Raw genomic sequence first — 23,667 nt, forward strand, 5'->3', positions numbered from 1 at the left:
TGCCCTCCCCATTCCCTCAGCGCCCTCTGCTCGTGCTGCACCAGCCCCTTCCTCTCTCCCAAGGCCAAGGCTTTCCTGCCTCGGGGCTGCTGCACCTGCTGCTGGGAGCACCGTCCTCAAATCTCAGTGTTAGTTCTGGACTCCAGGTCCTTCAAGGTTCTACTCAGATGTCAGCTATGAAAGTCACGTCCCCAATCCCTCCCCTGTTGCCACATTCCACCGTCACCCTGTTCTCTTGCCTTCATGGCACTTATCACTATCCGCACTACTTATTTTATTGTCCGTCTCCTCTCCGGACCCCCCCAAGAGCATGAAACACAAGGAGGGCAGGCCCCCATCCTGCTCGATGCCGCGCCCTGCCTGGCACAGGACTCCGGTGTTGAGCAGGCCTCTCTGCAGCTCCAGTGGGTGGGTGCCCGTACCTCCCCTTGGCCCTGCGAGCAGCTGGTTGGCACCTTTCTTCTAAGCCGCCTTCAGTCCACACCCCTCAGAGCTGAAGCCAGCCCTCCAGTGGGGATACTAGCAAGACGGGAGCCTTGCCCGGAGAGCAGATGAAGATTTCATCTTCCCATCTGACAAGGGACACTTGCTCGAGGCGGCCAGGCCTCAATATGTTTTAATGAACGCTTCCTCTAGTCCCTAACTTCAGAACCATGACGTTACAGGAGAACCGCTTTTTGTCAGGAGTGGGACCTGCCAGCTGGGATGGATGGGGTCCTAAAGGCTGGGCCACCGTGGGAGCTGGAGCCAAGGAAGGAGTGGGGGTTATGCAGGCAGCCCTGGAGTTATGGCTCGTCTGCAGCCCGTCTCCTCACTGATGGTGAGCCTGTGGGCATGGTGGCATCCCTATTTTATGCCTGACTGCCTTCAGCGGCGTTGATATTTGCTATAAATTCTTCATATGAAAAATGAGGTAAATAACTATCAATAACGCTGGGTAGGGGAATAAACGACCTCACAAGCAACTGCTCACAGAGCCCTCAATTCCTTTCTAAACAGCTCTCGTATTCGCCCGGGCTCACCCACGGCATCAGACCCACGGCCTCCCTGCAGCTTTGCCCATCAGCCCCTCCTCTTCCTTACCGAGAATCAAACATGATGATCTCTCTGCTCAAAACGCTGAAGCCCCAAGACCTACATGATAAGGTTCAAATTCCTTGGCCTGGTTACAGAGGACATTAGTAGCTAGTTTTAGCTGCCCATCAATGCTTCCCACCCCCCTTCTCACAGTAACTCAGGGGGGGCCTGTGAGCCAGGCCCCGCCAATCAGAGCAGCCACTCCCTGCCCCACGGCATTGCCCCAGAATAGGCGAAGGTCCCAGGCCCAATGGTCAGAACCTTCTCTGAGGTTTCTGAGCTGTGGGTAGAGGTGCTGGGATCTGGAGTTGACCTGCTGGGGCCATCTTCTCCCCCCGGGAAGAAGGCTACCTACAAGAGGGAAGAGACCGAGGCCAAGGTCAGACCAGCAGACATGAGGTGGCCACGGAGGGAGAGAGGCCTGGTGGGTAGAGGCATGGCCCTGGGCCGCCTCCGCAGCTGTTCCTGCAGGTCTGTGACACCCCTGCCCCCAGCATCCTTACCTGGTCAAAATTCAAACAGAACCACCCATGTTTTATACAAACAAAACAAACGTGTTTATGGAAAGTCTGAAGCCTGGGCCTCTCTCCTGGCCTAAAACCCTCTTTCAGAGAGGAGTGGTCCCGGGCGATGGCGGCAGCAAGGGGCAGGAGGGCCGCCAGGTGGTTCCTGGCTGCTGGGAGCGTGTGGAGTGGGAAATTCGCCAAGCTGGCAGGGCTGTGCGCTTCCCTGAAGGCAGGTTACACTTCAGTAACCAAGACAGAAACTGCCCCAGGCTCCCCACTGCCCAGCAGAGGCCTGAGCTGAGCACCCTCGTGACCAGGCCATGGCCACCCTGCTCCAGAGCCTGCAGGCCATGGCTGTCCCGACAGGCCAGTATTTACAACAGTAAATACAACAGTATTTACAATCAGGAAGGCTGGTGACAGTGGCTGAGGTCTGTAGCGCAGCTCTGCCCACACCGCGTCCCCAGAGCCCTCTGTGGTGAGGACTAGCGCCGCCCTGTTCCCCAGATGGAGACACAGTGGAGTTCCTTGCCCCACATCACGCAGCGGTTAAGCGACAGGGCCAGGCTTGAATCCAGGCAGCCAACCTCAGAGCCCCGGAGCTTCTGTGCGGGTTGTGGGCCGGGAATGTCCCTTTGGGGTCCCCCCCGCCTGCCTCTGCTGCCCACACTGGCCTGGGCACCCCTTGCCCTGCGTTTGCCAAGGCGAGGGAGTCCTTAGGCGCAGGCCGGGCCGGGCACAGGGCGGAGGATGTGTGACCACGAGCGCGTCTGCTTGCCGGGCACCCTCCTCTCGGGCTACGACCACCAGAAGCTGACCGAGAAGCTCAAGTCCAGAGCCCGCACGTAATGCCAGTACTTCACCGGGATGAAGAGGATCTCTCCCGGAGACAGGATGCAGGACAGGAATGGGGCCTCGGCAAACCTGGGGAACTTCTCCACGTCGGGATTCTCCACGTCAACCTGAGGAAAGCAAAGGAAGTCACTGGCCTGCTCTCAGAGACGGGGTGTGGAGGAGGGGAAACGGTGGGTCCCACCGGGTCCTCCAGGCCCACCTGGCTCGTGTTGTGAAGAAGGTGCGTGTCATGAGGATACAGGGCCTCTGACTCCTGCGGGGAGTACAGCCGGATGTATTTCCTGCCCATCACCTGCAAGGAAGAGAGCCGCCCTCCTCAGCAGGTGCCCGGCCACCCCGGCCGCCCCGCGCCCAGCACACGCGTCAGGTTAGGAGTCACTGCCTGCGCTACTGTTGCTAACAGGCCCTCGACGGTGGCACCGCGGTCTCAGTGCTGCATGTGTGTTAACTCTGAGCCTCAGCACACCCCTCCGAGGTGGTTCATCCTTTCCCCGCATTTTACAGGTGAGGATATGGAGGCACAGAGAGGTTAAGTGAATGGCCACGTTCGCAAGGCTGAGAGGCGGTCTGGCTCCCGGCCCCTCTGCTGCCTCTGGGGACTGGTCCCCGGGCTGGAAGAACACTCTCACTTGTCAAACCTCTCTTCCTGCGACGGAAGGTGGTTTTATAACAGGTGCCCCTCCCCTTACAACATACATGCTCGCACGTGCGCGCGCTGCTCTATCTGGGTCTCCATAAAACCACCCACTGGCTGAGCAGGTTCCCTGTATTTGGAGGGTTCTGGCAGGAGAAGCTGGCCTGGTTCTGATGGACGGCAGGGGAGAGGCAGCCGTCGGGGCACTTGCTCCATCCGGAGATGGCGCCCGGCCCCACTCTGCCCTCAGGAGGCGTCTGGGAACCCAGACGATGCAGGAGCCATGTCTGGAAGCCGCCCGACCAGGCAGAGGGCCCCCCGCTGAGGCCTGGTACCTTTCTTTCTCTGTTTTCACTTCTGTCCACGTCCCTGTCAGTGGTTCATCTCTTTAATGTTTAAATGTGGACAATGTGGCCAGGCCGCGTGTGGCTGGGCCAGGCTGCGTGTGGCTGGGCCAGGAGGAGGGGGAAGGCCGATATTCTGAGCAGCTCCAACCTGGGCTAGGAAGTTCTGCTGGGGATCCTGGTGAAGCGGGGAGATGGTGCCTTGGGGACCGAACCAGGCGTTGATGGTGATCTCCTCTTCCTCCCCGGCACCCAGGCAGCAGTAATCGGGGATGCTGATGTCCTGCTTCAGCTCCGGGATCTGTAGGGTCAGAGCAGACGTGGAGGTTCAAGACCAGGCCTGTGGGACACAGCAGCCTAGAAGTCCACTGACTCTCCCAGAAGGCCGATACACACTCTCTTCTTGTGTAATAATATGACTGTAGCCACATTTTACTGTATAGGAGTTTAAAAATCAATTCTAAAAAGTAAATACATAATTGCTAGGGAAGGGTTATAATTTTATTTTCCGATTTCTTTCCATGTCATATGCATTTTAACTTTGTTTCCTTTTCTTAAAAACCTGATACCACTGCTTTGTACCTAAAAATAAACCAGCTTGCAATTTTCTAATTTTAGAACATCAAATTAAAGAAAAACAAAAAGAAAATGGGACTGAGCAGTTAATGAAATCTCTGGAAGGGAAGATTTTCCAAATTTTCCTAATGGTAAAGCAGTCACAATTGGTACGTTTAAGAGAAGTTACTTAATACAAAGATGGGGAGTGAAATGGGAAACATTTGAACTGTGGTAAAGGAAGGTTAATGTAGAGCGTGCACACAAAATGATAAGGAAAAATAATAAGGATCCCGATACATAAGGTATACAAATGAGAAAAGGACAAAAAGCAGATCACACATAAAGATGAATTAGATATAAAGAAGGGTTTCGGTCTCATTAGCACTAACATTGTCATCCTTTCCCACTGATCAAATTAGCAGAAGTTGAAAAAGTGGTAACACACGGTGGTGGTGAGGATGTGGTAAAGGGAGCACCCTCATGCCAGGCTGCTGGTGGCATCAAGCAATGTGGTCAGGACTTCCCTGGTGGCACAGTGGTTAAGAATCTGCCTGCCAATGCAGGGGACATGGGTTCGAGCCCTGGTCCAGGAAGATCCCACATGCCGCGGAGCAGCTAAGCCCGTGTGCCGCAACTACTGAGCCTGCGCTCTAGAGCCCGCGAGCCACAACCACTGAAGCCTACGCGCCTGGAGTCCGTGCTCTGCCACAAGAGAAGCCACTGCAGTGAGAAGCCCGTGCACCACAGCAAAGAGTAGCCCCCACTTGCCGCAACTAGAGAAAGCCCACAGGCAGCAACGAAGACTCAATGCAGCCAAAAATAAACAAACAAACAAATAATAAAAATTGGGTTGAAAAAAAAAAAAGCGACGTGGTCAAGTGTGGAAGTCTTAAAACCATTCATGGACTTTGACCCAGTTGGAAGTGAGCTTGTGCTGCTCCTTTGCGTGGCGGCATCAGGGGCCTCCGGGAGGCTGTGAAGTTAGGGCTCCCGGGGAAGCTGCTCCAGGACAGGGAGCTAAGCTGACCTGTGGCTTCCAGGGGCCCTGGGAGGCCGAGCCCCACTATGACTGAGACCAGGGGATAGGACAGGCCGGTCTCTTGAGATCACGTGGCAGGGGCCTGATCAACTTGAATCCCCCTTTTCTTTACTTAGCAAGAGAGGACAGGACTCAGGACCCACGAGTCCTCACATGGGGACGCCTGGGCAAGAGGACACAGCCCACCTGGCCCCATCACCTCCTGCCCCCCTGTAACTTTGGACCTACAGCTCCTGAAGGCTGGCACATCCCCAACTGGGGCCCCCCAGTCAGGACAGGGACCCCAGCTTCCCACTGGCTGTGGTCCTGACCCCGAATGACCCAGGTCTTCCCTGTTCAGGGCACACACCCAGCCCCTGACCTCGCCTCCCGCCCAGCACTGCCCGTTCTGGGCAGCTGTGGCATAAGGCCTGGCCAAGACCGCATCTGCCGAGTCCCCCCGGATGCCTCAGCTCCATCTAACGAGTGGTTCGGGTCCCAAACCTAGGAGTCTTCCTGGGCTGCTCCCTTTCCTTCGATCTCTGCACGCCCACCACGTCAGGTGCTGGCAGCTCACACACGTCCTAACCCCGTCTCTCCACGCACGGCGTTAGCTCTCCCTAGACCGCTGCAGCAGCCTTCTAGTGGTCTCCCTGCTTCCACACCTGTCACCTCAACTCCTCCCCAGACAGTGCCACAGCCATCCTGGAAATACTTCCCTTCACGTTAAGAAAACCATCCTTCTTCCAGCCCTGATCTCCCTCTCAGGCCCCATCTGCCACTTCCCTCCCCTTCATGCGCTCGGCTCTGGCCACGCTGAACTCTCCTGCCCCTTGAAGGTGAAAGTTCACACCTGCTGCTCTCCCAGCTGGCATGGCGCTTGTCATGTCCTTTTAGACACAAGAAGAAAATAAAATGCAAGTTGATGACAGGGATAAAATACCCATAATGCTTACGGTTGACAACTAGCTTGCATCCAGAACATATATAAAGGATTCCTAAAATTCAAAATAAGACCAACAACCCAATAAAAAAGAAATGGGCAAAATATTTGCCATGTGGCTGGGTACCTACTGCTCATCTTTTGGGCTGTTGCTCAGACATTACCTCCCCAAGACCCCTTCCCCGACCATCAGATGGAAAGAGCCCTTGCCCCGCCCAGCCTCCTTTGTAGGGTACATTTCTCCTTTCCTTCAAGGCGCTCATTACCATCAGATACGTGTGTTTTTCAGGTCCACGGGGCAGGAGAGCGACTGTCTCCTTTGTCCCTGCGTCCCCAGGGCAGGGTTCAGCGCCGGTGCACAGGGGCCTACAAAGCAGCCATCTGCCGCCCGCCACCAGGGTCACAGCCTGGGCCACCCCCCAAGTACAGAGCGAAGAGGAGAGCGGGGGATGAGGCAAGGGGTGGACGGAGGGCTCCCCAGGGTGAGCCCTCCTCTGAGCGTTTCGGCATCCTAACTGGACGGCTTTGAAAGCACAGGATGAAGCTGATTCACGCTACACTTCACTTTGTTCTGTTTTGTTTGCATTTGAAAACAAAGTCTCTGTTCTTCTCGTTATGAGGACTATACATACTCATTATAGATGATTTGGAAACCGCAGAAAAGAGAGGGAGGGACCCCCTCGCCCTCTCGTCCCCCGCAGACAATCCCTGTTCACCTTCTGCGGCCTTTCTTCCTGTCCTTTGCCAACTCAGCTATGGCCATCCTGCACAGCACTGCACAGCCCCATTTCCTCACTCCCCACGAGCCAGACGGTCCTGGTTCCTGCCAGCACTTCCCCAGCTCTGCATTTGGCGGCTACGGGCCCCACCTGACGCAGGTCTGGGTGATGGGTGATGCTGGTGCCATTGATCTGGGTGCGGCCCAGGATGGACCCTGCACCTCTAAAAGCCAGGACGCTGGCGCTGTCTGGGCCACACCTGGACAGTCTCAGGGGAGGATGTGTGACGGAGACAGAGCTAGCGCAGCCTGCCACCGTCCCTCTTCTTCCCCTGGGCGCTCTCCTTGCATCCCCCGGCGCCCCTGTTGGATACTCCTGGGAATACCACCTCGGAGTGGGAACCCTCCAGCTCACAAACGTCCCAGGCTCCTCACCGTCTTGGCCTGGCCTTCAAGGCCCTGCCAGCTTGGCCCCAGCCTCCCTCTTCGGCTTCCCGCTCTGCTTTTCTGACCAAACCCTCTCACGCTGGTGGACGCGCCCAGCACGTGGGGTTCGTTCTGCCCTCCGACCCTGGCTCGTGAGGCGCCTCTCCCTGGGACTGGCCTCGGCCTCGAGCCCTGCTCCTCCCCTCAGCTCCAGCCCACGGCCCCCTCGTCTTTCAGTCTCCACCAGTTCGTCCTGAGGGTCCTCCATCCAGCCAGTCAGGGTACCCAGAGGAGTGGAACCCGGGCCCTGCCACAGCGCACAGGCCCAGGTGCGGGGAGCCTGCCTCGTAAGCAGACGACCGAAAGGTGGTCAGGGCGGCTCCAGGCCCTGCCCAGGGAACTCTGTGAGTCCAGGTCAGCGGCCACTCGCTCGTTCTGGGTCAGGTCACAGCCTGCCACCCTCACCTGGGGGACCTGTTCCTCGGTTCTGACCACACCTGGGCTTTAGACTCCATCCCCTGGGGGCCATCCTAGGGCCTGCTCTGCTCCCCTGCTGTCCGCTGGCGAGTAGGGCACGGGTAACGGCACAGGGGCCTCCCTGCTCACCGCAGGGGGCAGTACCACTGGGGAGCAAACGAGGCTGGGACCCCTTTCCAACCCTCCGGGGCCAGCGCCTAGGAAGGGAGGTGGGAGGAGGTGAGAGGGTGAAGGGTAGAGGGGCTCGGACTTACCTGGTCAAAGAGCTGGTGCTGAGCAAGGTACCCGATGTCCTTCGGCTACTCCATGGGAGAAAGACCAGAGGCGACACAGAAAAGCCCCGTTAGTCGTGGGACACCTCCTCAGCTGCCCGTGTGGCTGGCTCTCAGCACCCTGTCCTAGGCGTCACCTGGAGGGCCCTCGTCTCCAGCCTGCTTGGTACCCCCTCCTCCGACCCGGGGGTGAATGTGATCCCTTGCCAGCCAGCAAGACTGGGCTGATGGGGGGACTCAGGATCTGGCCCTGCCTCTGCCCTGAGTAAGTCACCCTGAGCCCCAGGGCTCAGTTTTCTCACATGAAACGTGAAGGGGCTGTACACACATAAGGATTTTTTAAAATAAAAATGGAATCATACAATATGTATTACTGTGAAGTCTGCTTTTTTCATTCAATGATATACCATGACGACCTCTTCAGGTCAGTACATGCATATGTGACTCACTCCTTTGATGCATGCATGTTTCATAGACAGGATGCATCATTATTCATTCAACCATCCCCCTGCTGGTGGACACTAAGGTGCTTCTGCCGCGGTGCTTCAATAAACAGCCGAATGCTCTGGTCCTGACGTTTACATGCTTCCAAGAGGAGAACAATGCAGTCAGGGAGTACGTGGATTTTAAATCTCAATAGCTTCTGCCACGTTGTTTTCCCAAGCGTTACATCATTTATAATCTCACCAGCAGTTAATGTGAGAGTCCACTTTCCTACAACTGCCTGCACTGGAGATGATCATTTTGTGAAAATTTCTACCAATCAGATGAGTTGAAAGATCAGTGCTTTACAAACTGGGCTCCCCGACGCTCAGGGGTTCTTTGAAGATGCCCGAGGGCCTCTGCAAGGGTCAGATGGGGGCAGGGCAGATGGGATGCTGGGCACCATTGACCCAAACTGCGGCCAGAGTGGCCAACAGGTATCAGGAAGAGGAAGACACCCAAGGCCCTCACTGTAAGAAATGACAAAATGGTGCAGCTGCTTTGGAAGACAATCTGGCAGTTCCTCAAAAGGTCACACACAGAGTTACCATCTGACCCAGCAATTCCGCTCCTCGTATACACCGAAGAGAAACAGAGTCACACGTCCGCACAAAAATGTGTATGTGAATGTTCACAGCAGCATTTTTCATACCAGCCAAAAAGTGGACACAACCCAAACGGCCATCCACTGAGGAATGGACAAACAAGATGTGGTCTATCCATCAAAGGGACAGTATTCGGCCATACAAAGGCACGGAGCACTGGTACGTGCTACGACAGAGATGAACCCTGAAAACGTTATGCTAAATAGAAGAAGCCAGACACAGGTCGCCACATATTATATGATTCCAATGATGTGAAATGTCCAGAATTGGCAAATCCATAGAAACAGAAAACAGATTCGTGGTTGCCTGGGGATGGTGGGGAAGGGGATATGGGAAGTGACTACTAATGAGTACGGGGCTTCCTTGGGGTGATGAGAATGTTCTAGAATTAGATAGTGGTGATGGTTGCGCAATCTTGTGAATATACCAAAACCCACTAAATTGTAACCAAAAAAACCCAAACAAAAAAAACCTCCAAAAAACAAAGGGCCTGAAATGGGAACCTTATGTCCCGCCTGCCTTTCTCGCGCTGGCCAGCCTACTGACCACAGGCCCTTAAAGAATAGCTTCTTGACTCCTCCAAAACCTCCCCTGGCGACACATGGAAGTTATTTGTCCAAATGTAACGCGTCCCCTCCCTCCTAAGTATTAGGGGGCAGGAGTCAAACGACACACCTCATTCCTGATGTACTTGCTGATGAACTCATCGACAGTCATGAGCGTCTGGGACCACTCCTCGTCCGTGTACCTGGAACCGACCTCTACTGGGACGGTGCGGCAGCCAGCGATTTCTTGGATGTACTCCAGACTATTTGGAAAACAGGGATTGGCATTGCCTTCGTATGCTAACACCCATTGGGTGCCCTGCTAAATGTGCTACGCTGGTCTCCTTTCATTGGCACAAACGAGGTGGAGGAAGACCCAATTCACTGCTGAGGAGACACAGGTGCAAGAGAGGCAAGGTCACCTGCCCACCTGGCGCTGGGCAGCTTTGCAGATACAACCAATGAATCTGGTTCTTGCTGGGCAGCTCTATTTCCCTGCTTGCCTAGCGCCTTTCAACTTCGCTCTTTGCTCGCCCTGTCACAAGCAGAGATCTTCTTTGGGCCAGTGGAGGACAGTGCGGGGTGGTGAGGGGCCTGGGTCCTCAGCTCCGGTGGCCTGGTGCCGAGTCCAGCCCTGCCCGTCACCCACCAGGGGACCTGTGGCAAGTCCCTTCACCTCTCTGAGCCCTTGTTCCCCGTTTGCAAACTGTGGGTAATGACAGTGCCCGTCGCACAGGAACCAGGGAGGGGACAATGAAGGAAGACATGGCATGTGCCCGCCTTGCGTGGTCAAGCACACAAGTGTCAGCGGGAACCACTCCCTCCGCAAAACCACTGCCACGAGACAGCCTGGCTCCATCCACCTGCCTGAGACACGCCTCCTCATTTCAAAATTAGGCTACTGTCCAGCTGCCTGATCTGACCTCTCCACCATGAATTTGAGGAGGGACTGGAAACAGACATGAGGAGAGAATAAACACAGGAGCCCTTGGAGCCCACGCAGAGGGGGTGGGGCTGTCTTGGGTTCTTCTTTTTTTTAAAAAATTATTTATTTATTTTTGGCTGCATTGGGTCTTCGTTGCTGCTTGCGGTCTTTCTCTAGTTGCAGAGAGCGGGGGCTACTCTTCGTTGGGATGCGCAGGCTTCTCATTGCAGTGGCCTCTCCTGCTGCGGAGCACGGGCTCTAGTTGAGTGGGCTCTAGTAGTTGTGGCCCACGGGCCCAGTTGCTCCGCGACATGTGGGATCCTCCCGGACCAGGGATCGAACCCGTGTCCCCTGCATTGGCAGGCAGACTCTTAACCACTGCGCCACCAGGGAAGCCCTTGGGTTCTTATTTCTACTCTCAAGGCTCAGGAACCCCTAAGAAACTCCACAGAATTCCTGAGATCCTGCAAAACTGCATAATGGACTTAACATTGGACTTCCCCGATGCACTCCTTAAAAACTGCTTAGGGCCAGCAAGCTGTAGAAGCTAAGAATCCTATAACCTCCGGCATCGCTTCAGAGCACTGTGCCTTTAACGCCTGTTTAGCCCCTCGGCCATCCATCTCACTTCACTGCCAGTGAAGTGTCTGTGGGGCTGTATTCACCTGGGGATGGGAGGAGGAATTTGGGGGTCTCTGGGGATGCTAAATTGGGAAGAGGGACCACACCGCCCTCAGCAGACACCCACCTCCACTTCTTCATGCACGGCCAGTGGTTGGCCACACCTTCCAAGATCACAGGCCTCCCTGGATCCAAAAACTGCTTCCTGAAATACTGGAGGGATGGACAGTGAAGCCGGGGCACCGTGCTTTCTGACGTCATATCTGGAATCGGAACGTGGTCATTCCTTGCTTTCTGTTCAAAATTAAGACAAAACAAGATGGCAACAACTGCAGAAACACCAAAATTCGAGGCATTCCACTAGGAATTTGCATCAATGGTAGTAAGACAGCTGAGGTGTCATTAGTAACAATAATAACCGTTAACATTTATTGTCAGTTTTACTGCTGCTACTGCGACTACTGACGTTTCACGATACCAAGATGTTTCCTTCTCTACCGGTTCATTTAAAATGTTTGTTTAATTATAAAACTAATATATTGCTTTCATAGAGGAAAACTTACTATCCCAAACTCCACCATCTAACATACAAGGATTCTTCTCATTACTGTATGTTCCTTTCCCACTTTGTCCACACATATGCATCTCTGATCCACTCTAAGATTCACGATGAATAAGCAACTCTGCCTCTTCTGTCCAATAATTTCTCTCAAGTAGTTTCCATGCTGCCACTCAGTCCTTGCAATGTCTTGAGTGGCTGCCTCATCATTTACTTAACCATCTCCCAGCTGAGGGACCTGAACAAGTTACTGTCTCTGAGCCCGTTTCCCCACACGTTAAACCCCACTGGGTGACGAGACCTCACACGTAAAGCACCCAGCACTGCTGCCTGGCACCCGTCACCTCCCTCTGCTCCCCCTGCTGGACCCCAGGCCCGTTCTCAACACTCACGCAGTGGCAGCAGCGACAGCTAACGTTCTTCCCTGCAGGCGATGTGCGAGGCCTTGTATTTGCCTCTTCTTTTCTCACTGTCCCCAGTGTAGACTTTGACTTCCCTGTGCTCCCTTGTCAGACAGGCCTTCCCTGGCCACCCTGTCGGAAGCAGCCTCCCCACCTTTCTCACCACCTGGGAGAAGACATTCTTTCACAGCCTCACTAGAATGTCAGCTCCAGGACGGGCGTCTGGACCACGCCCTTGGTTCCCGGCACAGCTGGGCCACCGCTGGGGCTCAGTAAGGCTGCTGAGCAAAGCCCCTCCTACAGGCAGGGGAATGGAGGCGGCACAGGCAGCGGGGGGTGGCGCAGGAATGTGAACCCAGGCAGCTGCCTTCAGAGCCTGAGCTCCCACCCCCTTGACCGTATACACTGCTCCAGACCGTGAACACCACCTTGGCCATGAAGCCACCGCCATATCCCTTGGGACAGCCCTGGCCGGGGCAAGGGTGGGTGCAACCCCTGGGTCCAAGGGGACAGATATTTGTCCCTTGATCCGCATGTCTGCCCGACCCTCTGAAAGGTCCACCAACACCCCATGCTCTTGGCCCTGTGGCACCCTTGGCAACACTGGGTGTTGTATAAAATCTCATCTGATAGTTTCAGAGCCAAGAACGGCTGCTTTGTTTGTCTGTTTGTTTAAACCAGAGGTGAGGTTGGACATTTCCCACATGTTTGTTTAACAGATCTGTTCCCTCCTTGTGAACAGTCTGTTCGTGTGTCTGGTCTCTCTACCTCCTGGGGCCCAGTTTTTTCTGTTCCCCTGTTGATTTGTATAATTCTTATACAATAAAGATATCTCCTCTCTGACAGCTTTGCTGCAAATTTCTCTTCCCTGTTTATAGGCTCACTTTTTATTTCAGTTACATGTATGGTGTATTTATGACATCCATTTGCATTATTCTTATAGAAAAATAATGCTCACTGTAGGGAATTCTGAAAACAAGAAAATATTTAGAAAAATGTCGAAAACACCCCGTAACTCCCTCACCCAGTGTCCAGTACAGTCTCGGCCCTTTTTTCCCGGGGGTCAGCACTCTGCTACTTTACAGATAAGGAAACTGAGGCTCAGAGGAGGTGACTGACTTGCCCAGAGGTGCTGTGAGTGGGTCCGCGTGTCAGTGCTGGGATGTGAAGCCTGAGGAAACCACCCTCAGTGACTCACATGCACTTAAACACCAGTGAGGACACGGCCAAGTATCTAAGGGGCAGGACCGATCAGTCACGTGAGCTGTAGTATCTCATCCAAACTCAGCAGCACAAAGACAGAGGCAGCCAGGAAAGTGGGGGACACCTCAACCAAGGGGCCAGGAAGAAGCTGAAAGAGACGGGCTCCCGCTGGCTGCAGGGCTCGGCCACACAATCCCTCTGAGCCATTTTTCTCAGGAACCACAAAGCTTTCACCCTCCTGCTCTCCCCAAGGGGCACGGCTTTTGCACAAACTGGGGAAAAAAAAAAATTGAGACAAGAGGCTGTTCCATTTCCAAATCAATGGAGATGCCATTTTTCAACCAGAGGGGTCAGCATGCCAGGGGCTTCAGCCCAGGGGAGAGCTGACCTGTGACTTCTAGGAAAACAGGGCTGATGGATTTTGTTGGGTGCGGTCAGTGGCGGTTGCCCACCCCCCCCGCCCCCGGATACCTTTATGCCAAGCGGCTCCTGGCTCGGGCCGGAGGCGGGCCTTTTTCCAGAGAGCAGGTGCTTCTGGAGGACGGCAGTGACTTTAAGGAGGATGTCCCCAAGGATGGCCGCCCCCATCAGCAGGCCCATGTCGCAGGCTTTCAGGGCGGCGGCCACGGAGGCAGCATCCCCCGGCGGCGCACACAGACACACGGCTTTCAGGAGGCAGCTGAAGGAGTACACCTGCCGCCAGCCCTTGTCCACGTGCTGCCAGGGCCCTGTGTTGAGCTTCTCCCAGGAGTAGTCGAGCAGCGCCTCGCAGGTCTGCAGACACTCTTGCCTCCTGTCCCCGTAGAAGAGCTCAGCGGCTTCCTGCAGCAGCAACACCACGCTGCCCTCCACCTTCTCTCCCAGCTCCAGCTTCAGCTCCTCTTTCGTGCGGGGCAGGAGTGCCCAGAGGGCCTCCCAGAGCGCACCCGGCCCCGCCATCAGACCAGCCGGCTCAGTCCGATGAGTGCTGGGGGGAAAGATAAGTTACAGCAAAACACCACGTCGTATGCCTACATATTTACAGTTCTACATTTTCATAAAATAAGACTGGGGGAAAACAAGCTAGATCTGTGATGACATCCAGTGGCCAAAATGTCAACCACTGAAATTTTAAATATATATAAACTATTTTCCTAAAAAAAGAGAGAGACTGAGAGAGAGACCACGCACAGACCTGGACCCCTATAGGTTACCAAGGCTTCCGGACTTGTCCCATGTAACACACATCTCATCTGCACTGATTCTTCAACAATGGTCTTCTCCGCCCTGTGAGGGCACCTGTGAGGGCAGGGTCCCTATCTGACTGGTGTCACCACTGCATCTTCAGGGCCTGGCGTAACACTAGGCACACAGTGGGCACCGGACCCATATTTGTTCAGAGAGTAACATGTATTATTCTTGTCTGAAATCCTCCAACACCCCTCTTCTCTGGCAAACTCCTATCCAACCTTTAAGGCCCAACTTAAATGATCCCCTATGTGAAGTCTGCCAAGATGCTCTGAGAGTGTTTTGGGTTTGAATAGCCCTTGAGCTTCTTGCAGAGTCAAGCTCATAGTAGGCACTCAATTAAGACTACTGAAAGAATGAGATCTTAACGTCTCTGGAGGAAACCTGGAAATACATAAATCCTACATGAAAAGGTTTATCACAGTTGGTGCCTTTAGTGACTTTAGCCTGCACAGTATATACAGATGGCAGCCCAGTCTCTAGGAATAAGTACTAACATGTGAATAGGTTCTACTGCTCACAACTTACAGTGATTTATTTGCACTACAATGTTGTAGGTATTATACTAACAGCTGCTATATGCCCCATCTCCTCTGATACTAAGAAACAGGGACCATCATGCCTTTTGCAGAGACTGCTCTACGCTGGGGGTCAACAAACTTTATCTGTAAAGGGCCAGATATCAAATATTTTAGGCTTTGCAGGCCATATAGTCACTGTTGGTACTACTCTGTCACTGTAGTGTGAAAGCAGCTTTATACAGTATGTAAACAAATGGGCATGGTGTGTCCCAATAAAACTTTATCTACAAACTCTTGCTTTAAGCTCACCAAAGCCCATTCCATCTCCTTCCTGGGCACACAGTTAGACTCCATTTCTCACTTGTAATTAGATGTGACCACGGCACCTTGTTCCAGTTAATGAATGGAAGTGACGTATGCCCCTTCCAGGCCTGGTCCATAAACACTTAAACACTGTATGATCCTCCACACCTTCCCTATCCACTGGCTGGAAGCTAAAGACTCTGAGGCCTTAGGGGATGGCAGAGCCATAAGACAGCCCCCCAACTAGGAATATCCACACTGGAATGCTTCCGGAGCAAAAGCTAAACTGGTGTTGTGTTTAGCCACTACGGTGTTGATGCTTGTTGCAGCAGTGTTCCTGCCCTGAATGAAGCAACAACTTCCTTCTATTATTGAGGAAACAGATGGCAGAGAACATAGTAGAGGGTATTTGTTGAGTTCTGGTGGCTCAGAATCCTCTTCTCTTTCTTGATAACATACCTCCATCTCCTTTTGAGAAATTCCATCATACCCACTGAGATCAGTCTGGTGGGATGTTGCCAAGGGGTGGGTATGTGACCCAAGCTAGACAATGAGTTGCCTCCTTTGCATGTGAACTTTAAGTAGGTCAACTTGACCAGAGACAGCTGGCATTTCATTTTGTCCTAGTGGCAGTTTCTGGACCAGACTATTCTTGCTAGGGCCTCACAATTATTGTCCGCAATTCCTAGGATGCACTTTGGTTCTTGTCCTTTCCAAGCCCAGGTCTCCAGCTTTCCGTCGATTCTGTGGACCCCACAGTCTCCCAAGAAATTTCTTCTTGCTTATGTCAACCAGGGTTTCTGTGGTTAATAATAAAAGAACCTTATTTGACCCTTAAAAGTAACTGACACTCAAGAGCCACTGGTGGATGGTGAAGGCAAGAACGAAGACTTGCTGTGATAAAGCCCCATCACATGCTCCGCTTCTCGTGAGGGAAGAAAGTCACCCTAAGGCGCAAGAGAGCCCAATGATCCCTGCTTGCTGTCACGAACACGCTTATCTAACCCCCTTAAGTACGGGCAGGACCTGTGATTTGAGTGGTCGGCAGAATAACGTCCCCCAAAGATGTCCACATCCTAATCCCCAGAACCTGTGAGTCTGTTACCTAACATGGCAAAAGGGACTTTGCAGATGTGATGAAGAATAAGGGCTGTGAGATAGGATTATACTGGATTACCTGGCTGGCCCCAACCTAACACAGGAGTCCTTGAAAGGATCCTTCCTGGCTAAAGTCAGAGTCAGAGGGAGACGTGATTACAGAATTGTTAGACAATGCAATGTTGCCAGCTCTGAAGATGGAGGAAGGGGGTCCCAAACCAAGGAATGTGGGTGGTCTCTAGAAGCTGGAAAAGGCAAGGAAATGGATTCCCCCCTAGAGCTTCCAGCAGGGAATGCAGCCCTGCTGAGACCTTGATTTTAGTTCCATGTTTAACTTCTAACCTATAGAACTGTAAGCTAGCAAATTTTTATTGTTTTAAGCCATCACGTTTGTGATAATTTGTTATATCAGCAATAGAAAACTATTATTACTTGCCTCTAACCAACAGGTGTGTAGGTTTGGTATGTGTAGCTATTTACTTTTTGGTCTAAGATGGCAAAAGTGACGAGATGCCACTTCTGGGATCAGGTCACATAAGACTGGACCTTCCATCTTGCTGGCAGGCTTTCTCTACTGCCGTCTTGGTTTGCACGCATCGATGAAGCAAGTGGCCCTGTTGGAGGGGCCCATGTGGCAAAGAACTGAGGGTGGCTTAGAGCCAACAGCAAGCTAGGAACTGAGGGCCTCAGTCCAGCAGCCCTCCAGGAACTGAATTTTGCCAACAACCACAGGCACTTAGATCCTTGTCCAGCTGAGCCTTCAGATGAGAGCTCAGCCCTGACACCATAACTGGAGCCTTGTGAGAGACCCTGATGTAGATGACCCAGCTAAACCCTGTCCAGACACCCAACCCACAGAAACAGAGATAATACACGTGTGTTGTTTTACAGTCACTAAATTTATGGTGATGTGTTACGCAGCAATAGATAATAAACACTCCTACCAGATTTCCTGGACATGCTGGGACTCCATCTATAACTCACACCAAAGAACAGGAGGAGAAAGCATGGTTCCCTTTAGCTCTAATGTGTGTGAAGACGTTAGCAGTAGACAGAGAAACAAAGATGTGTGAAGGATGCTAGAGATATGGTCCCTGAGGGTGCTTCGGACAAGCCATTCCTATTGCTGAGCTCCATTTCAGCTCATTTCAGCAGACAGAATACTTGCCTCATTTCACCCCCACAATGACCCTACGAAGCTGATAAAGTACTTACAAAGCGTTTGCTGTAAAGCCAGGAGTGCTCCAAGCGCTTTATATATACTCTTAATTCTTACAGAAACTCTGTATTATCATCTCCATCTTACAGATAAGGAAGCTAAAGCAGAGAAGTTAATGATGTCCCAAAGCAATTCAGCTAATAAGAGGTGGAGCAGAAATTTAAAACTCAGGCAGTCTAGCTCACAAATCCATGATCTTATAAATGAGGGACCAGAGCCACAAGATCACAAGCCAGCACATGATGAAGCTGCACATCTGGGTTAACTCTCAAGAAAGCTCTGAGGAAGGAATTATTATTCTCCCCATTCTACAGATGAGAAAACCCTATCACTTCACATAAGAGAAGGGTGTACCTTTCTCGCTTGTTATTATTTTTGAGGTGCCTCTTCCTGGGCCTGTCCTAAAGTAAGTGCAGTAATTCAGAGTTTTTCTCAGTTCTGCAGTCTATCCCCAGCACCGCTTTCGAATTGTATTTGTTCCTCACCATACTGTGAAGTGGACAGGGGTGTATGTGATCATTTCCCCTGCAACCCCATCCTCCGATTTTGCTGATGAGAAAACTAAAGTCCAGAAAAAAAAGTCCAGACCACAGTCAATCGATTGTGCAGAGACAGAACTGAGATTAAGCTCAACCTCAGTGCCCTTCCGTATGTGCCATGTCAATGCTCCATGTTTTTTGTTTTTTTGTTTTTTTTTTTTTTCTGTGCCACGCGGTTTGTGGGATCTTAGTTCCCAGAACAGGGATCAAAACCGGGGCCTTGCAGTGAAAGCACGGAGTTCTAACCACTGGACAGCCAGGGAAATCCCAATGCTCCATGTTTTATGTACATTATCTAACATATCCCCCACAATTCTACAGTGTGAGGTTTTACAGATGAATGAAGTGAGAGTTGGGAGATTAAGCAATTTGTCCAAAACTTTACAGTAAGTGGCAGTGTCCACTCAGACACTCTTCATGTTCGGGCACGAGGACTGCATCAGCTTTTGGAGTTGTAGATCCCAGCTCAGTCCCTGGTTCACAATGGATATCCTTCCCAGCTGGCTTACTGCATGACAGGACTCAGAGAGCCTGAGTGGCCTGGCCCAAGCCCTCCAGGATGATTTCTATCTCCAGCCTCCTAGCAGATTCATAAATGTCTTGTGTTGGTCTCGTTAAGAGCTTCACAGTGCAGGGCTTCCCTGGTGGCGCAGCAGTTAAGAATCTGCCTGCCAATGCAGGGGACACGGGTTTGAGCCCTGCTCCAGGAAGATCCCACATGCCGCAGAGCAACTAAGCCCATGCACCACAACTACTGAGCCTGTGCTCTAGAGCCCACGAGCCACAACTACTGAGCCCAAGTATTCCATCTACTGAAGCCCGCGCACTCTAGAGCCTGTGCTCTGCAACGAGAAGCCCACGCACCGTAACGAAGAGTAGCCCTCGCTCGCCACAACTAGAGAATGCCTGTGTGCAGCAATGAAGACCCAACACAGCCAAAAATAATAAATAAAAATAAAAAAATTTATTAAAAAATACTATACTAGTATCAATAAATAATATATTTTTTTAAAAAAGGTTCACAGTGCAGCCTTCCAGCATGGTCTTATCCACTAGCCACACGCAAAACAGCACGTGGACCCACCAACTGGCCTTCCTGGGTGGCCTCAATGCTCATCCCCTGAGTGTCTCACATGAGTCTCATAAAGCAATTTCGAAAAATCTCACCTTGAGCGCGCAAAAGGCCTCAGAGGCCTCATATTCTGGCACAAAGGTCTACAAAAAGGCCTCCCAGAAGACGACTTGTTTGCCTTAATATAAAAATGGCTTCTGCTGGGGCCTATGTACCAACTTTGTAAATTGGTCTCTTGGTGGCCTTAGAAAATAGCCTCCTGGAGGGTTTCAAATGGGCTATAAACTAGTTCCCTGGGACAGATTTTAACCTTTGTAAACAGGCCTCCCAGGGTGACCTTACAAAATAGTCCCTCGCAAAGGCCTTACAAAGCCAGCTTCTAAGGTGGCCCCACGTGCTGCTTTGTAAAATGACCTCCCAAGGTGGTCTCTGTTTGGTTTTCATAAACTGGCCTGGTAAGGCGGCTGATGTGCTGCTTCGCCAGTTGGCTGAGGGGAGGGCCTCAGGTTGATGGCCATGTGGACCAGCCCTCTGGGAGAGAGGGCCTCAAGCTGGCTGTACAGAACAGCCTCTTCGTGGCTACGTAAAATAGCCTGAGTAATTTATTTTGAATCCAGAGTTCCTCAGTGAACGTCTTACAACAAAGCCTTCAGAGAGACTTACGCTGATGCTGCACGACACGGCCTTTCAGAGGTGAGAGCTTCGGGATGGCTGCGAGTTCATTTTCAAAATGCTTTTACAGATTGCCTCTGTGTTAGCCACCTGAAACGGCCCTGCGCGTCTCACGATTGATCTTAAACACTAGTGTCCCGGGGGGGCTTACAACTGCAGCCTGTAGCAACCTGGTGAGCTGCCATGCTGGCCACCATCCACCTGAGTAGTCTTACGTATGGCTTGGTTCCATCGGCCTCCCAGAATCTTTCATGATTTGGCCTTTTAGTTGCCGAATCACACAGCCTTCCGAGGAGGAGCCACAGCGTGTTACATAAAAGTCTTCCAAAGTGGCCTCATGACCTGTTTTAAAAACTGGCTTCATTACATATTGGGCCCTCGTCTGAGGGCCAGGTGAAGGCTGGACTTTGTCTTAGTTGTACAAACCTATGTTTCATGATTCCTGTTAGCCATCTGAAATGGCCTTACAGGAGCAAGGTCCTTCCCTGGCTGGGTGAAACACCTTCTTGTCAGCTGTGTGAAACAACCTTCCAGAGGAGCTGGCCTCACGTGGGCTGTAACCAGCAGCCTTCAAACAACCAACCAGTTGGTACGGCCTTCCACTGAAGGTCAGGCAGAGGCTACATTACGCTGCCTTTCTCAATGGCCTCACGCCCAGGCTTTACAAATCAGGCTTCCAGCATTCCCCACACATTAGTCTGATAGAAAGGTTTCTTGACAATTGTATCAAGGAATTTTCTGGAGTAAGGTATCAGCCTGAGTAGCCTCATGGCCTGGCTTTACTGATTTGCTTCCCAGAGTTCCTCACTGAATTGCCTTTTTTTATAAAAGGTTGTATTAAACGAACGAGGCTTCCAGAGGAGGGAATCAAGGGTAAACTGTGTGAACAGTCTTGCAGAGCGGGACTGCAAACTGGCCTTTACATTGGCTTCCCAGAGCTCCACGTAAAAGGGATAAGCAAGTTGCATAAACAGCCTTCTAGTAGGTATAGGTGGATTAACTACGGAATTTATCATACAAACCAGGATGCTATATATAAGCCTTTTATTTATTTAGCTTGGTAAAATATACGTTTTTCTTTTGCAAAATTTTTTACTCTCATCACTTTTGCCAATGTTTTTTTTTCACTGTTTGGAACTGCCATTTCTGCACGTAGGAATTTCATCTTACACAAGTTGAATACTGGAAGTACTGATAGTAGTTTTCAGGGACAAATCATAAACTGGCATTATTCCAGGCACATTGAGACCCATGGTCCCCATAATCACAGGCCATATGAAAAAGCCTGAGTGGCCTTGTATCCTCACTTTAAAGTCAGTCTCCTAGGGCTAGACAGGTATTGGTCTTAAAAGACTTCTTCTTGGTTACATAAGGCTTTTTTGAAGGGGGTGAGGGTAGAGGTGAATTGCCTTTTATAAAAGGTTGTATTAAATGAACAAATCTTCCAGAGGAAGGTCTTGTGTCCTGAGTGGTCGTGTGTCCTGGCTTTGTAAACTGACCTTCTGGAGTGCCACTTGTCTGTACTGGTCTCATGACATGAGACAGCTTCCACAGGAAGCTCAGGTACAGGCAGCATAGAATTGCTCTTCTCAGTGGACTGTTTGTTGGCATAGGAAATCATCTTGAAAAGGGGGTCAGACCAAGGTTGTACGAGCTAACCTCTCAGAGTGGCTTTTGTCTTGGCTTTATAAACCAGCCTAATCTGAACTTCATAAACGGCTTCTTGCTGGTTACGTTAAACACCAAGAAGCCAACTACAGGCTGTAGACAACAGCCCGACTCAGGTCCTGACTTCATGAATTCACCATCCAGATAGAGGGCATTATGTAAGCTGGCCTTTGGTTGGCTGTTAGTTAAGTAGGTTCCTGACGTTTATAAAATAAAGCCTTCTAGGAAGCCACCGCAGTCATCCCAGAATTCTCTTAAGTTATCTTTAAAACTCTAAAGCGCCTCCCAGAATACGTCGGCCTCAATCTGGCTTTCTGGGACCAGGCTGCCCAGTCTTGTAACGAGCAGACAGGATCGGGCTTGGGCCGTCGGTGTGGCCCCAACACCTGCCCACCTCCTGCCCCTGGATTTACTCCAAACTTGTTGAGCACGGTGACCCATCTCTGCTCAGAATTAACCCCTATCGAGTTAGACACCCCCGTCCTCCAGGCGGCCACATGCAGAGGGCCCACTGGGTCCCCCACGACGAGTGGGCTGGGAGGGCTCTACGTAACCCACCAACCCTCCACCCCGAGATCTCACACCTTTTCCCTCCCCGGCGCCTCCCCCGGGGCTTCATTTCCCTTGGTCCACATTTGGGGCCCAATGGTTTAAGCGTGCCCAGTGGGCCTAGCTCCAGACCGACAAAAGACGACTGGCCCGGGAGGGTCAGCCAGCAACCACCTGCCACTACAAACACGGCAGAAATCGGAAGCCTCGCAAGTGCATTAGAGTCGCATCAACGCGACACCAAGAACCGCGCAGGGACACGACAGCCTAGTCTCACGCACGCGCAAAAAGAAACGACTGGCGTAAGAAGTGCACCACGCACGCGCAGGGCCTTCGACCCCTGGAGACTCTGCAGTTGAACGGCTAAACTGCGTTCTCAGAGCGCATGCGCTACCCCAGGTTCTTGGCCCCCCCCCCCGACCCCCCCAACACCCGGCTCAGTTTCGCTGCTTTGAATGGCCGCCCTGGGCTTTCCAAAGCGCACGCGCGAGACCGTCCTTTCCTGCTTCACCCCTTCACGCTACGCCTGCGCAGTCCTCCCCTCTCAGCCCGGCCTCCCCGCTTCTAAGGAGCCAGAGCTGCCCGCCTTCTCGAGTTGCTCAAACTCACCTGTCTCGAGTTTGGACAGTGTCGAGTCGTCGGAGGCCGGCGACGACTTTTCCTTCTGGACCGAATACTCCGGCTGTCTCCGAGTAGTCAGAGGCTTGCCCGAGGAGTATCGATTACCAAGGCGTGCCTAGAGGAGCGCCGAGTGATCGATGCCGTGGCCCCGCCCCACCCCGTTTAAAAGCCGGAGGGTGCTTTCGCCTCGGTTTCTCTTTCCAAGTGGGTAACACCTGCGATTGCCTCTGTAACGATAACTTCGTGTACAAGGCAGCTTCACATCTACCATTTTATCTAATCGTACAACTCGGATTTTTCTCTCTGTTTTAGAGAGCGGTAAATCGAGGCTCAGGGAGATAAAGTGGTCAAATACTCGTACTTTCGGAAAGTCGCAGATCCCGACTTTTCGAAGTTCACCCCCAAGTGCTGCATCCACGGCCTGTGGGAGTGAGGAGGACTCAGGGTTTCAGTACGGAGTGGCGGGCTAGGGGTCAGAGTCCGTCCTTCTGCCCCTGCTAGCTTGGTGCTGAGTGGTGTGGGCGTCGCTGGGGGTTTTGGTTTTGAGCACGCTCCCCATGGTCTCCGAGGACTAGGCCCTTTGAAGCATTGAACAGAGGCGATAGAAAGTTCTGCTCATACTGCGTTTGGAATCCACGTGGAAATAGGAGGGAAATTTATTTACTGGTGTTAAAGAAAAATTTATTTGTCAGACTTTATTCACTGGGACTGCTGCGATGGGAGGGGTGGAAGTGTTGTGATAGGGGAGAGCGATGGGGCACAGCTCTGAATACAGCAAGGACAAGTGGAGATTGATAGCCACGGAGCAGGGTCTGCGTCAGTGGATGGAAACTTATTAAGAGGAAACATAATGGGTAAGGGGAATTTTGGCTAAACCAAGGTCCCAGGTTTTTTGCTGATGGCAGGCCAGGGTGATAAGATATCAAGGGTGAAGGATAAGGATTTTGATCAGATATGAAGGGTAAGGGATTTTTGCTAAACTGACCCAGCTGAATTCTTGCAAAGACA

At 52.1% G+C, this 23,667-nt stretch overlaps 1 protein-coding gene across 1 annotated transcript; it reads right to left on the minus strand.

Annotated features, from left to right (window-relative positions):
* Positions 1-1,620: 1,620 nt before the first annotated feature.
* On the minus strand, positions 1,621-22,803 carry KDM8 (lysine demethylase 8). The gene is made up of 8 exons (XM_082671532.1): positions 22,648-22,803; positions 13,642-14,137; positions 11,135-11,301; positions 9,592-9,724; positions 7,811-7,855; positions 3,568-3,717; positions 2,638-2,730; positions 1,621-2,545 (listed from the first exon to the last, which is right to left on the minus strand). The coding sequence occupies exons 2-8, from the start codon at positions 14,107-14,109 to the stop codon at positions 2,381-2,383; spliced, it is 1,221 nt and encodes a 406-aa protein (XP_082527658.1). The 5' UTR covers positions 14,110-14,137; positions 22,648-22,803; the 3' UTR covers positions 1,621-2,380.
* Positions 22,804-23,667: the final 864 nt, after the last annotated feature.

The sequence above is a fragment of the Grampus griseus genome (assembly GCF_964374135.1).
Source record: "Grampus griseus genome assembly, chromosome: 14".
Lineage (NCBI taxonomy): Eukaryota > Metazoa > Chordata > Mammalia > Artiodactyla > Delphinidae > Grampus > Grampus griseus.

Coding starts and splice junctions, on each gene's coding strand:
- KDM8 (XM_082671532.1), bottom strand. CDS start 14,109: ATGGCGGGGCCGGGTGCGCTCTGGGAGGCCCTCTGGGCACTCCTGCCC. Junction 7,856..9,591: donor GCAAGTACATCAGGAATGAG/GTGTGTCGTTTG, acceptor CCCATGGAGTAG/CCGAAGGACATCGGGTACCT. Junction 3,718..7,810: donor AGCACCAGCTCTTTGACCAG/GTAAGTCCGAGC, acceptor CTGACCCTACAG/ATCCCGGAGCTGAAGCAGGA.